This window comes from Barbatula barbatula (assembly GCF_947034865.1).
Source record: "Barbatula barbatula genome assembly, chromosome: 2".
In the NCBI taxonomy this organism is placed as follows: Eukaryota; Metazoa; Chordata; class Actinopteri; order Cypriniformes; family Nemacheilidae; genus Barbatula; species Barbatula barbatula.
The window spans coordinates 7539703-7557756 of NC_136767.1; the positions used below are offsets into that span (position 1 = coordinate 7539703).

General features: G+C 39.8%; 1 protein-coding gene across 6 annotated transcripts in view; it reads left to right on the plus strand.

Moving 5' to 3' along the window:
* Nucleotides 1–17415, plus strand: part of ubac1 (UBA domain containing 1) — a 35911-nt gene extending 18496 nt beyond the window's left edge. For 2 of the 6 annotated variants that reach the window (XM_079485682.1, XM_079485678.1), the window contains exons 8-11: nt 1112–1340; nt 7452–7538; nt 8641–8779; nt 13284–14030. In XM_079485682.1, the coding sequence (XP_079341808.1) occupies nt 1112–1340; nt 7452–7538; nt 8641–8779; nt 13284–13399 (571 nt within the window). In that variant the 3' untranslated portion in view covers nt 13400–14030. Of the gene's footprint in view, nt 1–1111; nt 1341–7451; nt 7539–8640; nt 8780–13283; nt 14031–16465 lie in introns of those variants that run through there. The other 4 variants (XM_079485683.1, XM_079485681.1, XM_079485679.1 and 1 more) reach the window with 4 other exon arrangements.
* The last annotated feature ends 639 nt before the right edge of the window (nt 17416–18054 follow it).

The following is an 18054-nucleotide window of genomic DNA, read 5'->3' on the forward strand; positions in this document are numbered from 1 at the left end:
ATATGACATAGTTGCACTAACCGCATGAAGTTCATGTCTGACAACATTTTGCACTGGGACCGCGGCATCTATCAGTTACAAACGATATTAAATTCCTGCGTTATATCCATTGTTTCTATAACATCCTTCACTTAGAAAGTTGGTCTCGCTTGTTCTTGTCTTGGAGGATTTCCCAGCACAGAAATGCTACGTCACACGTCCAACTAGTTTTTTAATAAGTTATCCATGTTAAACAGGAGAAGCCAGCACGTTCAATAGTGTAAAGAATGTATGACATAGCATGTAACCTTCACTTTAAGTCAGGGTTACATATTGTAGATCTCACACTTAACCCGGAACACCAGTTGTCATTAACAAACACGCACATACCAAACCTCATGTGACACCCCTTTTCATCCCTCTCCACTGGCTACCGGTTGAAGCCCGTATTAGATTCAAGTCACTGATGCTTTCCTACAGGACTATCACTGAATCTGCACCGGCATACCCTGCGATAAGCAAACGAGTGGTGCCTTGTATTGCCTTCTCATAAGGGCCTTCTCCTTCACAACTTCTTCCTGGTGGAACATTCTTCCTAACTCGGTCCGGTCAACCACATCTCTCACAACCTTCAAAAAAACTACTTAAAACCCACCTCTTCTGTGAATACTTGACAGACAAATGAAAAAATTTTTTACACTAACCCTCTCTCTTTCTCTCAAGAGGTCCACTACCTAGCTTTTGTTGAAACTAGTAACTTTGTATTAGCACCTATTATACTATTGCTCTTGTATGACGATCGCTTATTGCTCCCTGAATTCTTTGTTAGTCGCTTTAGATAAAAGCATCAGCTTTTTTACCAAATGTAAATGTATGTAAATCTTATGATTGGCCGTGGGTGGATCCTCCTTGAGGACCCCAGTCCAAAACAAACATCAAAATCAACACAAGAACGAGCCTCTGACAGACTTGCAAAATCTGTTTTATGAATTATGTGGTTTTCCTTGCAAATGGCTTTTGAAGAATATTGAATAAAAGGGTTCAATGTGTGTTGGAGAAAAAGATTTTTTCATAATGTGATGTTCTCTCCACTTTCATTTGTTTAACTTTTACTTAATCACTTCTCCTGCAGGATGTCTGTGACCCAGGCTATGGAATGGCTGATTGAGCACATAGATGACCCCATGATTGACGAGCCTTTGCCAGGACAGGACAGCCAAGGGGCGACTGCCGCAGCAGCAAGTTTAAGAGCCCAAGCCTGTCAACCTTACCAGTCCAGCACAGAGGGAGACAGACATGATGAGTTGACAGAGATATTCCAAAGGATTAGAAGAAAAAGAGAATTCAGACCTGACTCGAGGGTTAGTGTAATTTGGGTGCCATAGAAATATTATACAATGTTATAAAACAATTAACACAATATGTCAGAGACTCCCGTTGCTTCCATGGTAGCTATTGTTCCAGATCCTTCGGTGCCATCATGTGCACCCCAGCTTTCCAGCCCAGGGTCGGATTATACAGACTATTCCCAAGCTTTGCCTCGGGGCAACGCTCTGAGCGGCGTGCACCTAAGAGGAAGGGTTCGTCATCGCTCCCACCGATGTGATCTCCACCTCATTCACCGGCGTCATCATACGTCTCTGCTCTCCCCAAGATACCCGCATTCAGCAAGTGGACGATCCAGAGCCTTCGTCTGGCCCTTGCCAATGCGGACGTCCCATTCAACATGCGGATGTCAAAACCAGAGCTCTACACCCTCTACTTGTCGTCCCAGGCCGACGTCGCCTCGATGGGGTCGGCCCAATCGGCTGCCAACAACGAGTAAGGCTCGGCTCGGGGTCCCGTCCATTCCAGGAAGAGCAATCTACCTCCGCGGCTTGGCATGGCCTACCTCACTCGAGCCGACGCAGCAAGCCTTCGGCTAGTCTAGGCAGCGCTCAGAACCCGCTAGAAGCCACAGATATCTCGATCGAGTACCCCCCGCAGCCCGCGGAATCTCAGCTCAATGCGTGGGACACCACCTCGACTGCAGCTGACCGCCCCAGGCTGGCCGGCAACTCCCAGGAGACCCAGCTTACCCATACGTCTCCAGCGGGAGGCTGCCTCCGCTGTGGACACAAGCGCTGGTCTCCGGACCACAATTCTTCGGCGCCGTCGCTAGCGTGAGCATGGCTCCGTTAGACGCACAAGTGGCCGCCATTAGATTTGCCTTTCCCGCCCCGGGCTCTTGGCTCTCCAGCGTGAGGCTGCCTCCGCTGGGGACACAAGCGCAGGTCTCCGGACCACAATTCTTCGCAGCCGTCACTAGCGCAAACCTTTTCCGTTAGACATACAAGCGGCCTTCTACGATGCTCAGAGATCACCACCACATCCAAATTCGACCCTTTGGTTCACCCCATCGTGACTGACCTCCAAGTGCTGGATTCGGAGACGATTTCTTACTCAATTAAGCAAAGTAAGACTGACCAGACCAGGAGAGGCCATTTCGTCTACGTCTTCAATCTCCAGTCACCGATTCAGCCGTATCAAACCCTCATAGCCTACTTTTGCTACAGACAACCCCGGTCAGTGGCCTAATCGGATCCCCTCTTCGTCGACGACTCTAATCGCCCGGCCTCACGCTTCTGGTTTCAGAAGCACCTTAAAGCCGTCCTGCTCCAATCTGGCATCCCAGCAGACAACTTTTCCGGTCACTCCTTCCGCATAGGCGCAGCCACCACAACTGCCCAAAAGGGCCTATCCCAGCCGCAGATCCAAGCCCTAGGCCGATGGTCATTGGATGCTTTTAGAAGCAACATCTGGACGGACCTGTCGCTCCTCAGGGAAGCCCATCGAACACTCCTTTCCCATATCATCTGATAGTCTCAGATGTTAGTTCAAACCTCAGCCACTTTGACGCATGACTCCATGAAGGTCGCATTACTTTTGCACCTATCGACTTAGATTCAAGTCACTGATCACCTTTGCACCTTATCACCTTGTCGCATTCACAGTTACCAGATGTCCAGCTTTGTCACTCAGCCAGCGTTCACAAGGCAGCCAGCATTTCATCTCGAAGACGGCACCACTCGCCATGAAGCCAGTATCGCAGAAGCGACCGCACCCGCAGGGGCCCGAGCTTCCAACTAGTGCTCTGTAGGAACCTAAGCATATAAATCGGCCAGATGTTCCATCAGCAGCGATCACCTATCAGCCGAGAACGTGATCTCATTTTAATTATCTCAGTTGGTTCCTCATCAGTAATCATTGTATCTACCCTATCAGCTCCAGCAAGCTCTAGCATAAATAGACAAACAATCTTACCGGATGCATCTCGCCAGATAAGCATCCCTCCTCCACCCCAGCTCCTTTCATTTTTCTCTAGTCCCGCAGGACCCTCGGGGGGGGGTGTTTTGGGCTCAAGCCGGTTCAGAGCCCGGCGCACTTGCCCTGCTCCGGGTTCGGATAGATCCGGGGAGCTTGGAGGCCACTCCCTGCACAACACGGCAAATGTGCATAACCTTCGTGCCCATGCTTTACCAATCTATCCTAACAAGGAGCTGTTTATTGGCGAGGGTGAACTCGTGAAATGCGGTACAGATGATAGTCAACAAGAATGTGTTTCCCCGTCCCGGCAGCATGAAAATTTCATGACTGCCAAGTGTCCCTATAACCATAGATTTTCACTGCATGTCACATCATGTTTTCATGAGTAACAGTCAGCCGCAAGAGTGGAAATACTAAAATAAACATTTTTAAATGTCAATCACATTTTACTAAATATGATAATCATTTTAGTTTTAGAACAAATTCAAACACAGCATGACATAATTCTGTATGCGATGTTTCATGAACTATAGACGTCTTTACTGTTAGTAAACATTGTGAAGCGTTTTTGTGGGCGGAGCTTAAGGTGGCGGTAGAAAGATCCCCCTGACCTCATTACTAATGCTATGTAGCACTTTTGGACAATGACTAGAAATTTAGTTAGATTGAATTTTAACATGTAAGGTCACTTACTGTCTAGGACTGCTTTTGTTTTGGAAAGTTAACTTTAATGCAAGGAATTGGCTTAACTGAGAGCGTAAACATCTATAGATGCCTGCGTGTACTAACGGTAGCAAACGTTAGCAAATGCATTTACTTGAACACAAACCTGACAAATAACATGAGCCTTGAATTCTCACTGTTCCCTCTCTCTTTATACTAATGCACTTGTGACAACTGGAGAAGAGATGACAAACAGTTTCCTTTGTTTAGTTTCTGGCCGATAATTAACTGCTCTGCGAATAACTAACAAAGTTAGCTAGCATAACCTATGTGTTCAAAAGTTAACGCTACATGAAAAATAACCTTATTCCCCAGTTTCTGATTCGGGCATACTTGAGATATTTTAGACACATACCCAAATCATATTCCACACCAACCAAAGACAGTAGCTTTTTAATCTTAAGTGTTATGAAGTGTTACTAGAGGATTTTTAATGATCGTTTCTGCTCTTCTCGTTTTATTGTGTTTAACTACAGCTTTCTTTTACCTACTGCTGTAAACAAGGCTCAGTGTTTTTGTTTGGCAATGGCAGAAGATATGTTTAAAAATATCAAATAGGAAACTGTATTCTGTCGATTGTGGTTCTAAACAACACAACAAGATAATATTTTAAACTCCTTATGTAGCCGAATCTGTGCTGGTTTGTAATTGGCCGCCTCCAATATTCCCTTTGTTTTGCCTCCAGCTAATGGTGTTATGTAAACGTGGTGTTGGCCATAAAGGGGTCTATACTTGTTGACATTGTATCTGATGTGAGTTATGCGTAACAGTTGCAAGAAAAAGGAAGTGAACCATTGTCATTTTGTGGTTTTCTGCTTAAATTGGGCATGAATTGTGATCTGATGTTTTCATCTTTCTTAATTTAACCCAACCATACGCGCCAACCCGTTGGCTAAGGCTGTTATAGTCCCACTGGCACCATTAATGCATGCTCAGTGCCACCGGTCCCGTATGACATAACATTATAACATACAACACAATTTTATCACATGGTCATTTGGCAGCCCATATTGATCCCCACTTCCTTGTAGTAGAATTGGAAACAAGGCCCCTGCAGCCCACTTCCACCAGAAAAACTTTCACTGCCAAGTTGGCATACTGGAAATTCTTTCTTTCAAATGCTTTGTTAATGGCCTCTTCCCAAGGAACAGTCAACTCAACTATGAGGACTGTCCTACTGGAGCTGGACCACAGAAGCATGTCCGGCCACAGGTTGGGTGCTGCGATTTCCAAGGGGAAAGTAAGTAATTTTCTGCCCCTCCTGAACAAAGGTTTGCTTTTTTGGCGAGTTAGCCTGGGCATTTTGTGGGATCGGATTTGCCGCCACTCTCTTGGTCTCTACTGCTGCAGCCAAGCAGTTTAGCACTTGATTGTGTCGCCATGTGAATCTCCCCTGTGTCAAGCTCTTCTCACAACCCACAAGAATATGTTTGAGGTTTGCTGGAGCTGCACATAATTGGCAGGCTGGATCCTGTCCATATCAAACATGCAGATTTGATGATGAGGGCAGCACATCATATGTAGCTCTTATGATATAACTTAGCTTGTTTGCTTCACTACTCCACTCAAACTGATTTTGCACCGTTCAATGCATTCTCACCTCATCCAAAGTCCTTGCTGGGCTTGAGAGACCGCTCCGGCATGTATACTTCCTTATCTTCACTAGAATATACAGTTTTAAGGCCAATATATATATATATATATATAACAGACCTAGTGGAGGGGCAGTGACTCAATTGCAGTGAAAAACAAGTTGATTAACAAAAAAAGGTTTGGTGACACCAGGGTGGCAGGAAAACAGTTCACTGGGAGAGAAACACGACTCATCCGACTCCAATGGAGAGAAGTAAAACCCGCTCTGGGAGAAAGGCAGAGCGGGCAGAGAAACTCGACCCGTCCGACCTCAATGGAGAAAGTAAACCCTCTCAGGGAGAAAAAGCTGTCTAGGGAAGGAAACTCAACCCGTCCTGAAACTACAATGCAGAGCTGAAGTCCAGGACGCCACTAGAGCTGGCCAGGAATTGGACAACCTAACAGGAACTAAGGAGAGACAAAGCAAAAGTCAGGCAAGGCTGAAAACCAGACTGAGGAGACCTAAAACAAGTCTATGGCAGTCAGTACTGATGAAAACACCCACATACAGTACATTTAACAACAATCTGACACAGGCCAGGCGAACAGAAGGTAAGATAAAGGGAAGAAAATCAGAAGCTAAACGAGAAACAGGAGGGGAGAGAGAGAAGAGTATGAGCAGAGCAGGTGAACTTCATAAAGAAAATGAGAGACATGTGAGGAGAGATAAGACAATGATCAGAGCAGGTGTGAAGAATGAAACAATAAGGAGGAGAGTAACAGGGTAACGAGGGGGTGGGGTCACACTACAATTATAAGAAACAACATCAACAAAATGAGAGGAAACCTGACAAATAATAGTAACAGGAAATATGAACAGTTGTGTAAAATTTAAATGCTCAAAAAAGTAGCCTGAAACCACACCAATTGTGAACTGACAATTACGACATTTACTGTAGGCACGGTAGGTGCGATATATGGTGGCCACGCTACCGAAGTGCCACATAGTGACTGTTACCAAAAAAGAATCAGTTTTGCAGATCGATTGCTCTTCCTTGCATTCGGTTATAGGCACATGAAATTCTCAAGTCAAATTTGGTGTCCTGAATACCGAGACCGGAATTTTACGACATGAAAGCTTTAATTGGAAGTAACTATGATAAAAGGAAGTACAGTAATAAAATTGCAACCAAAATGTTTTGTATTAAAAATTAAGCATTGTAAATATATTTTTATGAACATAATTGGTGTCCATCTAGATTAATAATATATGAAACTTCTTTCTTTTCCACTTTTAACTGATATTTGAATATTAAATAGAAAAAAGCAAAAGAGAAAACAACTCACACATTTCGATGAATCAAAAATATATTCAAATCACTCTAAGTTCATACTGCTGTTCACTTTCTCCCCCAAGGAGAATATTTTTTCCCCATTTAAGGCAGCTATATTACAATTTTTTTATGTAAATGTTCTTTGTATTATCATTTTGAAACCATAACAATACAAATGTTCACAATTATATTTTCTGGCAGGTAGAATGCTGTAGGGCACAGGAATCATGAGAAAAGCTAGTAACAAGTTGGTAAAAAAATAATTACTTGGATTATTTCTTTATATGCCAACAGAGGGCGGCACACATTGAGCAACATAGATTATTCGCTGGAGTGGAGTGCTAAATTTATAGCTGAATGCTGTACTGAATGAATTAATCTTGAGATAGATTCGGGGCTTTCGAAAAAACTGTCGTGACTTGAGCCCCAAAAGCCAATTATCCCTTTACCCCTGCTCCACCCCTGCAGTATAGTTCACATAAAATACCATTTGTTTTGCTTTAATGACATTTGAATAGACTGTATGTTTGTGTGCAGGCAGTTATTGCGCTGATGGAGATGGGCTTTGATGAGAAGGAGGTTATTGATGCCCTCCGTGTCAATAACAATCAACAGGATGCAGCCGTATGTACACATTAAGATGATCACATTTTGCACATATGGACAAGTACTTTTTCTTTTGTAATGTTACTCCATAAAGCAAACTTTCTTATATTCTAGATTCATTACAAACAAAGTGAAATATTTCAAGAGTTTTTTTTTGTTTGTTTTAATTCTGATGGCTACGACTTACATCTGAAATAAATAAAATCCAGTTTCTCAACATATTAGAAGTCTTAAGGAAATGGGGAGCCACTCCTGAACCGGAAACAACGTCAGCCCTCACCTGGGCTAAATACTCGCATAGTGGTCTAAAGTTATCTTTTCAAATGAAAGTATATTTTGCATTTAATTTGAAAATCAAGGTCCCAGAGTTAAATTTGGGAGAAAGTTTAGAAACATTCGATCTATTAATATAGACCACTAGTAAAGCAACCTGGGCTTCAGTAACACCTCACCACTCCCACAGGCCGATCGCCTCAATGCCATACCACATTAAATCAGTAATTTGTGCAAAAGGAGCCCCAACCAAGGATTGAGTGCATGATTTAACATACTTTGGAGATCTAGAACAATTCTGGTTTGTTAATAATTTTTTGAGAAAATATTACAGCAAAAATGCCTGAAATATATCACATTGTTCGTACTGAATTTTACAGAAAAATTACTTCTTCATGATATTCAAATTTGTATAGTTATATATTTTAGTAGCCAATAAGATACCAGCTACCTTTGTGAGACTAAAAAGGGATAGTTCACCCAAAAATAAAACATTTCATCTAATTACTCACAACACAACAGCACACTATTAAAGAATTTTTTTCTATTTTAGAAGCTTTGTTTGTTACCAAACAACATTGGGCCCCATAGCAACCGCTCACGTCCATATTGATAAATGCCCATTTTGCGGGGAAGCAAACAGTTTTCTGGCATACAATTGTTTGATAAATGAGGGCCAATGTCTTTGGTGTTTTGCATAAGAGTAATATACATATTTCAAATTACATGAGGGTGAATAGATTATGTGGGATTTTTGTGGGATTGGGTAAACTATCCCTTTTAGGGGTCCTTATCTGTATCCTTATTTAATTGCTAATTTCAAGATGAAACCCCTGTTTCCATACAGTGTGAATGGTTGCTTGGTGAAAGGAAACCCACCCCTGAAGATCTGGACAAGGGCATTGATACCAACAGTCCTCTATTTCAGGCCATCCTAGAGAACCCTGTGGTACAGCTTGGTCTCACAAATCCCAAGACTCTGCTAGGTGAGTTATCAGTCTATTAGGGTTGAACAGTTTATTGTTACTATGTTAGTTTTGTGATACTAAAGCTCAAAATACTGACAATGTAACTTGAATGAATGAATGAGGCATATATATAATGCTTTATTGTGTATTGCTGTACACCAAAAACGCTTTACAATCATATGAGGGGGTTCTCTCCTCAACCACCACCAGTGTGCAGCTTTCACGTATGATGCGCCTGCAACCACAGTAAAATGTCAGCAGTGTGTTCACTTCACACCAGCTACAAGTAGAGAGGAGAGAGATATGGAGCCAATTCAGAGGGTGGGGATTATTAGGAGGCCATAGTTGACAAGGACCAGTGGAGGGAATATGGCCAGGACACCAGGGTTTCACCCCTACTCTTTACAGGAAGTGCCATGGGATTTCTAATGACCACAGGGAGATAGACTTGATCTATCGATCTATTTAGATAAATAAATGGACATTAAAGATCAATAGCATCTATCCAGGATATATTGCATAACATATAGCTCTATTCACCTTATTTTTGGTGTAAATGTGGGCACCGCCATCTTTGAGCTGTTTGTCTTTAGAATTGGCTCTGAATTTGTCTCCAACACGCTAGACTTCCAGTGAGCCACTATAGCTAATGGCAGTCGTATTGCAAGTGAGACGAATGTGCTGCTTTCACTGGCTAGTTAAATTTTATTATAGAACCCAAAGGATGTCCACAAAACATCTGTTTTGACCATAATTTTCGCACCTTATGATCTTCATCCATTATTCATTATTTTAGCCTACTGGTTGCCCTTTCTTCTGGACAATTCACCTTCTTGACTACAATAAACATCGTAACATCGTTGCAAGGCAGGGATTTATGGGAAGAGTGACACTAAATGTAAAAAAAATATAATTATTATATATCATAAATTACAAATAAACCAAACATATTTAGCACAACTAAATAAAAAGTATGCAAATAGTGGTGTAATAATATTATCAGCTGGGGTCAGCTGTGGCCTAGTGGTTAGAGCGTTGGGCTTGTGATCAGACAGTTGCCGAAGGTCATGACTGAAGTGCCCTTGAGCAAGGCACCTCACCCCTGATTGCTCTGCAGTAACTCCCATGGAAGGTTGTTTTGCTTGTTTATACCATAAATTTACCTATATTTTAATTATACTCTTAATTGTATATTGATCTAAGATAGGTTTTAGATATTATTTATCTAAATTATATTTAGAACTTCCTGTTGGTCGTAGCAAATGACTGTAAAGTAGAAAGTTGTCCGGGTTGGCAGATCTGACATTGTATGTCTGAGTTACAACAACTTCCTGTTTCATAGCGAAACTTCAAACTTTGGCAGGCCGACACAGTCAAGTTCTCCAACAAAAAGTCAAGATCTTTGCAAGTTAGCATAATATAATGTCGATTGGATTCAAACGCTTCATTTAAGTATGACACATGGAAATTTGTGGAAGATATTCAAAATAACAGACTTCCAGTTGGGTTTGCATGATGAGTGCCCCAAAACACCAGTCAAACCATGGGTCTCAAACTCAGTTCCTGGAGGGCCACAGCTCTGCACAGTTTAGCTCCAACCCTAATCAAACACACCTGATTCAGCTAATCAACATCTTCAGGATTACAAGAAACTTCCAAGCAGGTGTGGTTTAGAGCTGGTTGGAGCTAAACTGTGCAGAGCTGTGGCCCTCCAGGAACCGAGTTTGAGACCCATGAGGTAAACAATAGGGCTCTGCACCAACGGTGATCGGGCCCTAATAATCCTTAGAAGAACAAGATGGCCCTGCACCATTAGTGGCTTGGGCCCTAATAAACACATTTAAAACAAAAGGGCTCTGCACCAGAACATTTTGAAATTCTCCATCAAAACATCTAAAAAACTTACTATATGAGAGAGAGGAAGAGGAACCAGAAAAGTACCATGAGCTGTGACTCAAACACTACAGTAGAGTGTTTGTGCACAGAACATTCGACTACCACATGGACAAAGAGGTTTTTAATTTAAATTCGAATCATTTATGTGGCACTTTTTATAATGTTGCATTGTTTCAAAGCTGCTTTAAAAAAAATAAAGCACAAAAAAGCATGTATAGTATAGGGAATACAACCAGAGTACATGGAATTTGAAGAACCCTAATTTAATCTAATAACAGCAGTCTCCCTGTGAACCAACACAACACATTGGCAAGGAATGAAAACTCAAATGATGAATAAATGGAAAAAATCCTTGAGAGAATCCATTCTCAGAGGGCCAGGTTTCCTCTAGAACAGCTGCACTCATTTACTCATTAACTGCTTTCACACGCTTGGCATATTAGACCACAGCACTCCAGACACTACAGTAGTTACTTTTGATAAAGGGCCCCAAATCTATCCCTTTAACAAAATGTCCAAAGAGTCCACAGAATGTGTGAAATACATCACATTTCTTTTATTATACTGTGCCCTAAATGTCCAATTTTGCCTGTGAGTAAAACACACTGTTTTGGTGTGTGTCTCTTTAAATGCCAATGAGCTGCTGGTCTCCACTCCCTTTCCAGCAGAAAGTTTAGGGCGTGAGTGTACACAGGACAGATGTGTTATTTGTTTAAAAACTGAACACACTGTTTGCTGAGTAAAGGGACACACTTGTTACATCTTTAAATCCGCTTTTATAAGTGAAAGTTCACAGGACAAGCTCGTCATATCGTCCTTTTATTGAAAAAGTTTTTTTTTTATTTAGCCTTAACTAAAAGGACAACTTAACTTTTTAAGTTGAAAATACTTCTCACTTCCCCCCCCAAAAGAATTACTAGAAAAAGACGCCTGTGGTCATTACCAGTATGGCAGCTTACTTCGGGTCTCAATCAGCTCCCTCCTTCCCTTGCAGTGGCAGTTCTATATTGAATTGCACCCTGGGCGAGTCTACTTTTGAGCGCCCCCCCCAAAAAACACTTTTTATAAATAAAAATAAAACACACACACAAAATTAAGACAAACCGTCATATTTTTTATAACTACAAAAGTATATTTCTCAATTGCACAAATCCGTTTATTTGTGTGCACCTGATGGCTTTGACCTTTTCCTGTCCATCTCTGTTTATTTGGCACTCAACAATCAACAGATTTCCCCCCGCCCCCAACACTGTCACTCAGGAAACGAGTCACGGCCATAATCGTTTTGTATTACTTATTTTTTATTAGCCATTTCACACAATTCAGAAAAACAAAAATGTGCAGGAACTATAGGCCTGTATTCATTGCATTATGGATAAAATGTGTGCGTTATTTGGAAGAAAGTCCAGGAGGTGTGTGACTGACATTAGCCCACTAATTGAATTCGCGTCATGGGAGGGGCTTCTGCCGCTCGCTACGTCATAATAATTTCTTCCAAATAACGCACATCTTCGGCGAATACCTGACAGACAAATTAAAAAAAACATACACTAACACTCTTCTCTCAACAGGTAGTGGTCTGGCTTTTGTTGAAACTAGTAACTTTGTACTATTGCTCTTTGTATGACATAGGCTATCGCTTATTGCTCCCCGAACTCTTTGTAAGTCGCTTTGGATAAAAGCGTCTGCTAAATGTAAATAATCACGGCACTACTAGAGCAAGCTCCTGATTAGCAGCGCGAATTTTTGCCAGAATACAGATTTTTCAACTCACGCGATTCACACGAACGCTCAATCGCAAGTAGGTCTATCGCGTCTTTGAATTGACTTAACATGTAAATCACTCGCGCTTAACGCTTATTTCGCATTTGGTTTGAACACCTAGAGGTGAAATATCCCCTGCGCACCCCTCCCCTTCACACACACGGCACCTTCTCAGCGTGCAGGGGCGCCAATTTGCCGATTCCCCACACAATGAATGAATGATAGATAATAGAAAAACGCTTCGCGGCGGCACAGAGTTTTCTTTTACTGCTCGTGCCGCTGCCGCCCCCCATGTGACATGAAAAAATGCCGCCCCGGGCATAAATAAACCACCTGATTCAAATTCGTCCGCTCCTAGAATATGCCTGTTCGACATCTACTCTTGAATCGTTCTCGCAGTACTATGATGTCACACAGTGATCATTATGTTTAATGCTGCTAAGTCGAACAAGCTAAATATTGCAGATGTCCTCGTAATTGACAGATTAACAAGATGGTAAATTCAATCAGACAACTAAAACATTCTGGGAGTAGGGTGCACGGACTGGAATCAAAGAGTTAATATTTCATGGTTTTTAAAGTCCTACTTTGGTTTATTGAGTGTCCAACAACAAGTTTACGTACATATACGGTGTAAAAACACTTTAATTTCCTAATAATAGGAAGTTATTATTACCTCACCTCTTGACTGACTCTCAAATGTTCCGTTCACTTTTGGCTTTACAACTTGGCAGACTGCTTACATTCACACAGAAACATAACTGCATGCAACGTAATTTTAAGGACATTGTAAAAGTTACTCTTTAAGAAACACTGGTGCAAGTTATTGATTAAATGTGGATGTGTTTCCTGGACTCTGCAGCATTTGAGGACATGCTGGAGAACCCACTAAACAGCACACAGTGGATGAATGATCCGGAGACAGGTCCCGTCATGCTCCAGATTTCCAGAATCTTTCAGACGCTGAACCGCACATAAAACACTGCTGTTCGTCAGGCGGAACCACGTCAAAATGAAAAGTGTGTACATTTATTTAAAAAAAGAATGTATGTAATAACTATTGTTTTAAGTAGAAGAAACAGACAAAAAAATTTAACACATTGAAATTTTAACATCATGCAATATTGACGAAAGTACCTATTTATAACGCTAAACAATACTTGTAAAAAATACAACAACTTCATTTTTTTGATTTTATCAAGATGTGTTTTTAATAATATTAAGCACATGGTTTGTTTTATATAACTTATTTTATGAATTGTAAGATTTGACATAAAAATAAAAAGTTATTTAACAATGCTGTGTCTTGCTCAAAAATGCATTCGTTTATTTGGTCTTTCCCAGAATGTAAAAAACTGCATTTTGGAGGTAAGGAAGGTTAACACTATAGACATTTCTGTAAAATTACAATCAGTGGAGGTGGAACATTATTTAACTACATTAGTTAACATGAACTCGCACAATGAATAGTGCTTAACTGCATTTATAAATGTTAATTTTAACACTTACGAATACATAAATGTTAACAGTTACAACTTCTAATGACTTTTTATAGCTTGACTTCTAACGCTGCCATTTACTACGCAATAAACATGACTCTGTTTAAAGGATAAACGTGTATTCTTAAAATTTTATTTAGAGTTTTTCTCTCGAAATTTAACACGTTTTTAACATGACTTTTTTCAAAGTATAGTGAGTTTATTGTCAACATTTTATTTAGATTTTTTCTGGACATATAACAAGTTTTTTGTCGAAACACAACAACTTTATTCTCGGAATTGATTGACTTTTTTCCCGAAAAAAAAAACTGCGAGGTTGATTTCGCATTATAATTGTTTTTTAATCTCGACACGGTTTTATACATTTTCTTTGCTTGGCCCTATTACTCTTGCGTACACTGTTAAAACTTGCTGTAAATTACAGGGTAAATAACTTTAAAACAGGCAGTGTTTAGCACTAACATTGGGAAACAGTATTTTACTGAAACATGTATTTCTGTAGCGCAAATAATATATCACAGTTAATTACCTTATAAACACATTTTTATTTTATATTTTTTTATTTAGAGAAACAGGGACAGCGTACAATAAACAATAACCTCAAGGGGAGAGATGCATAGTATCAGGTTTTAGCTCAAGAGCTAATTTTCACCCGTAGTCCCTGGGCAGGCTGATGTTAATTTATAATACATAATACATCATAAATACATGAATAGTGAAATTTACATTGACCAAATAAATAACATGGTAAAAACCTTTCATGTACTCTGGTCTACTCTTATAGACCTCCGAATACACACTTACACCCACACATACATACATATATCTGGTCACATGTGGGAACAAATTTGATTTGACAAAAGCCATTTCTTTGCCTGGCGTGCGAACATGTAAGAGTTTATGCTTCTTATCAGCTCTGCAGGCAACATATTCCACTGACGACCGGCCACACAAGAAAAAGTATAGTTTCCAAATGCTGTCTTGCATTTAATGATCCTGCATTCACCTCGCACTGTAGATCTGTTGCCCGAGCTGTTGTTTCAGAGCCCAAAGATATGAATTATTTTAGTGGAGGAGCAGCAATGCCATGGAGGATCTTGTACATCAAATACAGATTTGTGTGAATTATCAGATTTTCAAAGCTAAGAAATTGTTATTTTATAGTCTTATTTAATTAACACTGCATATAGGAATTTATTGTGTGTCTGATATTTGACCTGTGTTTTGACTTCCATAACCTTTTATGTTTTACTTATAGTCAATGTTTTCTTGTACAGCTGCTTTGTAACAATGAAAATTGTAAAAAGCGCTATATAAATAAAGCTGACTTGACTTGACAAGAATATGACAGTGATAGAATCGTCTGCCATTCTTATCCTGAATCTTTAGAGAGCTTTTATATAATGACTCAAGTGCCCTAAGTTTTAGTAGCCTGTGACCAACTTGTCATACAATAACGTAAATGTGAAACAATCATTGCATTTAGATAGGCCCCTGAGGCCTCGATTGTAAGGGAATTTTGAATGTATCTGAACTGTGCCATGTTAAATTTTATTGTATTTGATAACTTTTTTAAGTACCTTTTAAAACCTAAATTTGGTTCCAATATGACACCTAAACATTTGACCTGTTCTGAATTTGAAATGATTTGTCCATCAATCAAGATCTTAGGAAAGTTTTGTATTTTATAACGATTTGTAAAAAAACATCGAAACAGTCTTATCTAGATTTAAGGTGAGGCATGAGTTTTTCTCATCATGAGTTTTCTCAATCTCTTTGGTTAGTTTTTGAGCGACCGCAGTTTTACCATGTGCATATAGCACTGTATCATCAGCATACATAATGATTTTACTCTTACACACAGTTGGCAGGTCATTTATGTTTAATGTAAATAGCAGGGGGCCCAGAATGGAACCTTGTGGCACTCCTATGCTGCAAGGTCTTAAAGGTGATTTTGTATGGTCGACTGCAACACATTGTTGTCTGTCATTAAGGTAAGATTGAATCCATGCTATTGTGTTTGTTTGAAGAGAAAAATCTGATAGTTTGCTGCTAAAAAGTTGGTGATTAACTGTATCGAAGGCCTTTCTCAGGTCCAGAAAGACCGCCCCTACCAAACCTTCACAGTCAAGATTGGATTTGATGTCTTCTAGTAGGTAGCAGCACACAGACTCTGTGGAGTATCTTTTCCTGAACCCAAACTGGCAAGGATGTAATGCATGAGTGTGGTCAAGATGCTCTACTAGCTGCTCTGCCACCACCTTCTCAATGATCTTGGAGATGACATGTAGAATGCTAATAGGTCGATAGTTTGACACACAGAGTTGTCTCTTGACTTGAAAATCGGCTTGACTACTGCTTTTTTTAACGGCAAAGGAAAATTTTTTAATTTAAAGATTGATTCACAGCTATTGTTAGTGCAGGAGTTAGAATAATTTTGAGTTCTTTTAGAATGGAGGTATCAAGTCCAAAAATATCCTTTGCTTTACTATTTTTTAAGTTTACTATTATTTTTTATTTTATATTTATTTTGTTCAATCTACAGGAAGACGCATTACCATCCCCATGATCATCTCAGCAGCAGTTCACTTCAGGGAAAGTCTCCGCCAGGTCTAACACAGAATCCAAGAAATAATCATTGTAATGTTTAGCCAGAATAGAGCCCTTATTTTGAAAAATTCCATTGATTTTGAGCTGTAAATGCTCCCGATATATTTTTCCCCTTCCCAATAGTTTATCCATGCTCCTCCACAAATTTTTACAATTACCTTTTGCCTCTTTAATTAAGTTTAGGAAAAAATTTGCTTTTGCTTTTCGAAGCAGCATGCTAACTTTATTTCTCAGAGATTTATAAATGTTAATTTAGTTTTAAGAGAAACCTTTATCTCTCTGTTTCATTGTATCCCAAATGGATTCATTAAACCACGGGAGCCTCTTTTTATTTGTTTTTCTATGTTTGAGCTGTGTATATTTATCAATTTTAATCATTATAGTAGTTATAATACTAATGCATGTATGTACACTGTTTTCTCTATCAATTTTGGAGGCCCAGTCAATTTCATCTAAATAATTTTGAAGGTGTTCTTGATTTCTTTTAAGAATATGAGGAATTTTGCATTGTTTATTTGATTGTTCTTTGTTTATATATCTTGATTTATTTAATTTCCTGGCTATTAGAACAAAATTATGATTAGACAGTCCAGTTATTAGGTTTAATGACCCTGTCTGGTGTATTGGTCAATATTAAATATATCAAAGTTTGAGACGTTTTTGTTATTCTAGTAGGCTTTTTTATCAATTGTGTCATTTGTATTGAGTTTGCAATGTCTTAAGTGTTTCCTCTTGCCTTTATCAAGCCAATTTATATTGAAGTCACCCATGAGCAATATTTCCTTTCGTTCATAGGTTTTTAGAATTTTTGTTAAACCAGTATAGAAATCGCTTGTTGCATTAGGTGGTCTATATACACAAAGTACAATAAATGACATTTGGGGCAATAGTTTGATTGTAACACCTACACACTCTATAGTTTGATCTGGAATGTCTATTTGGTGACTGTCAATAATGTATTTTACTTAGATCAAGACCCCATCCCATTTTCACTTTCCTCTGTCCCGTCTGTATACTTTGTATCCCGGAATCATAAATGCCGATACAGGAGTTGTTGTCATGATTCTCGTGTGGTGAGACAAGGACAGAGGACCCAGGTGCAGACAGCAGGTAAGGGGTTAACATACATTTAATAAATAATAAAACAAAGACCCACGTGGGGGTAACATTACAAAACAGCGATATCATAGACAACACAGGACTTACACTAACTACACTTAAACAAGACTAAAATAAACTTTAAACATTCGCTACACTGAACTAGACTAACATGACACATGAACTCACCACACATACCACAATGAACCAGCACAAGACAGAAGACACAAGGGCATTAAATAAGGGACCAAATCAAGAGGGGAACAGGTGTAGGGTATTAATCAATAACGAGGTAACAAGAGGATGGGAACAGAGACGAGACCGGAGAGAGTATGTAAGACCATAACAATAATTGCCTCTCTCCACATTAAACATGAGGTTCTGTCATGATCCTGCCACTAAACCAAGAGAAACATGACAGGATGC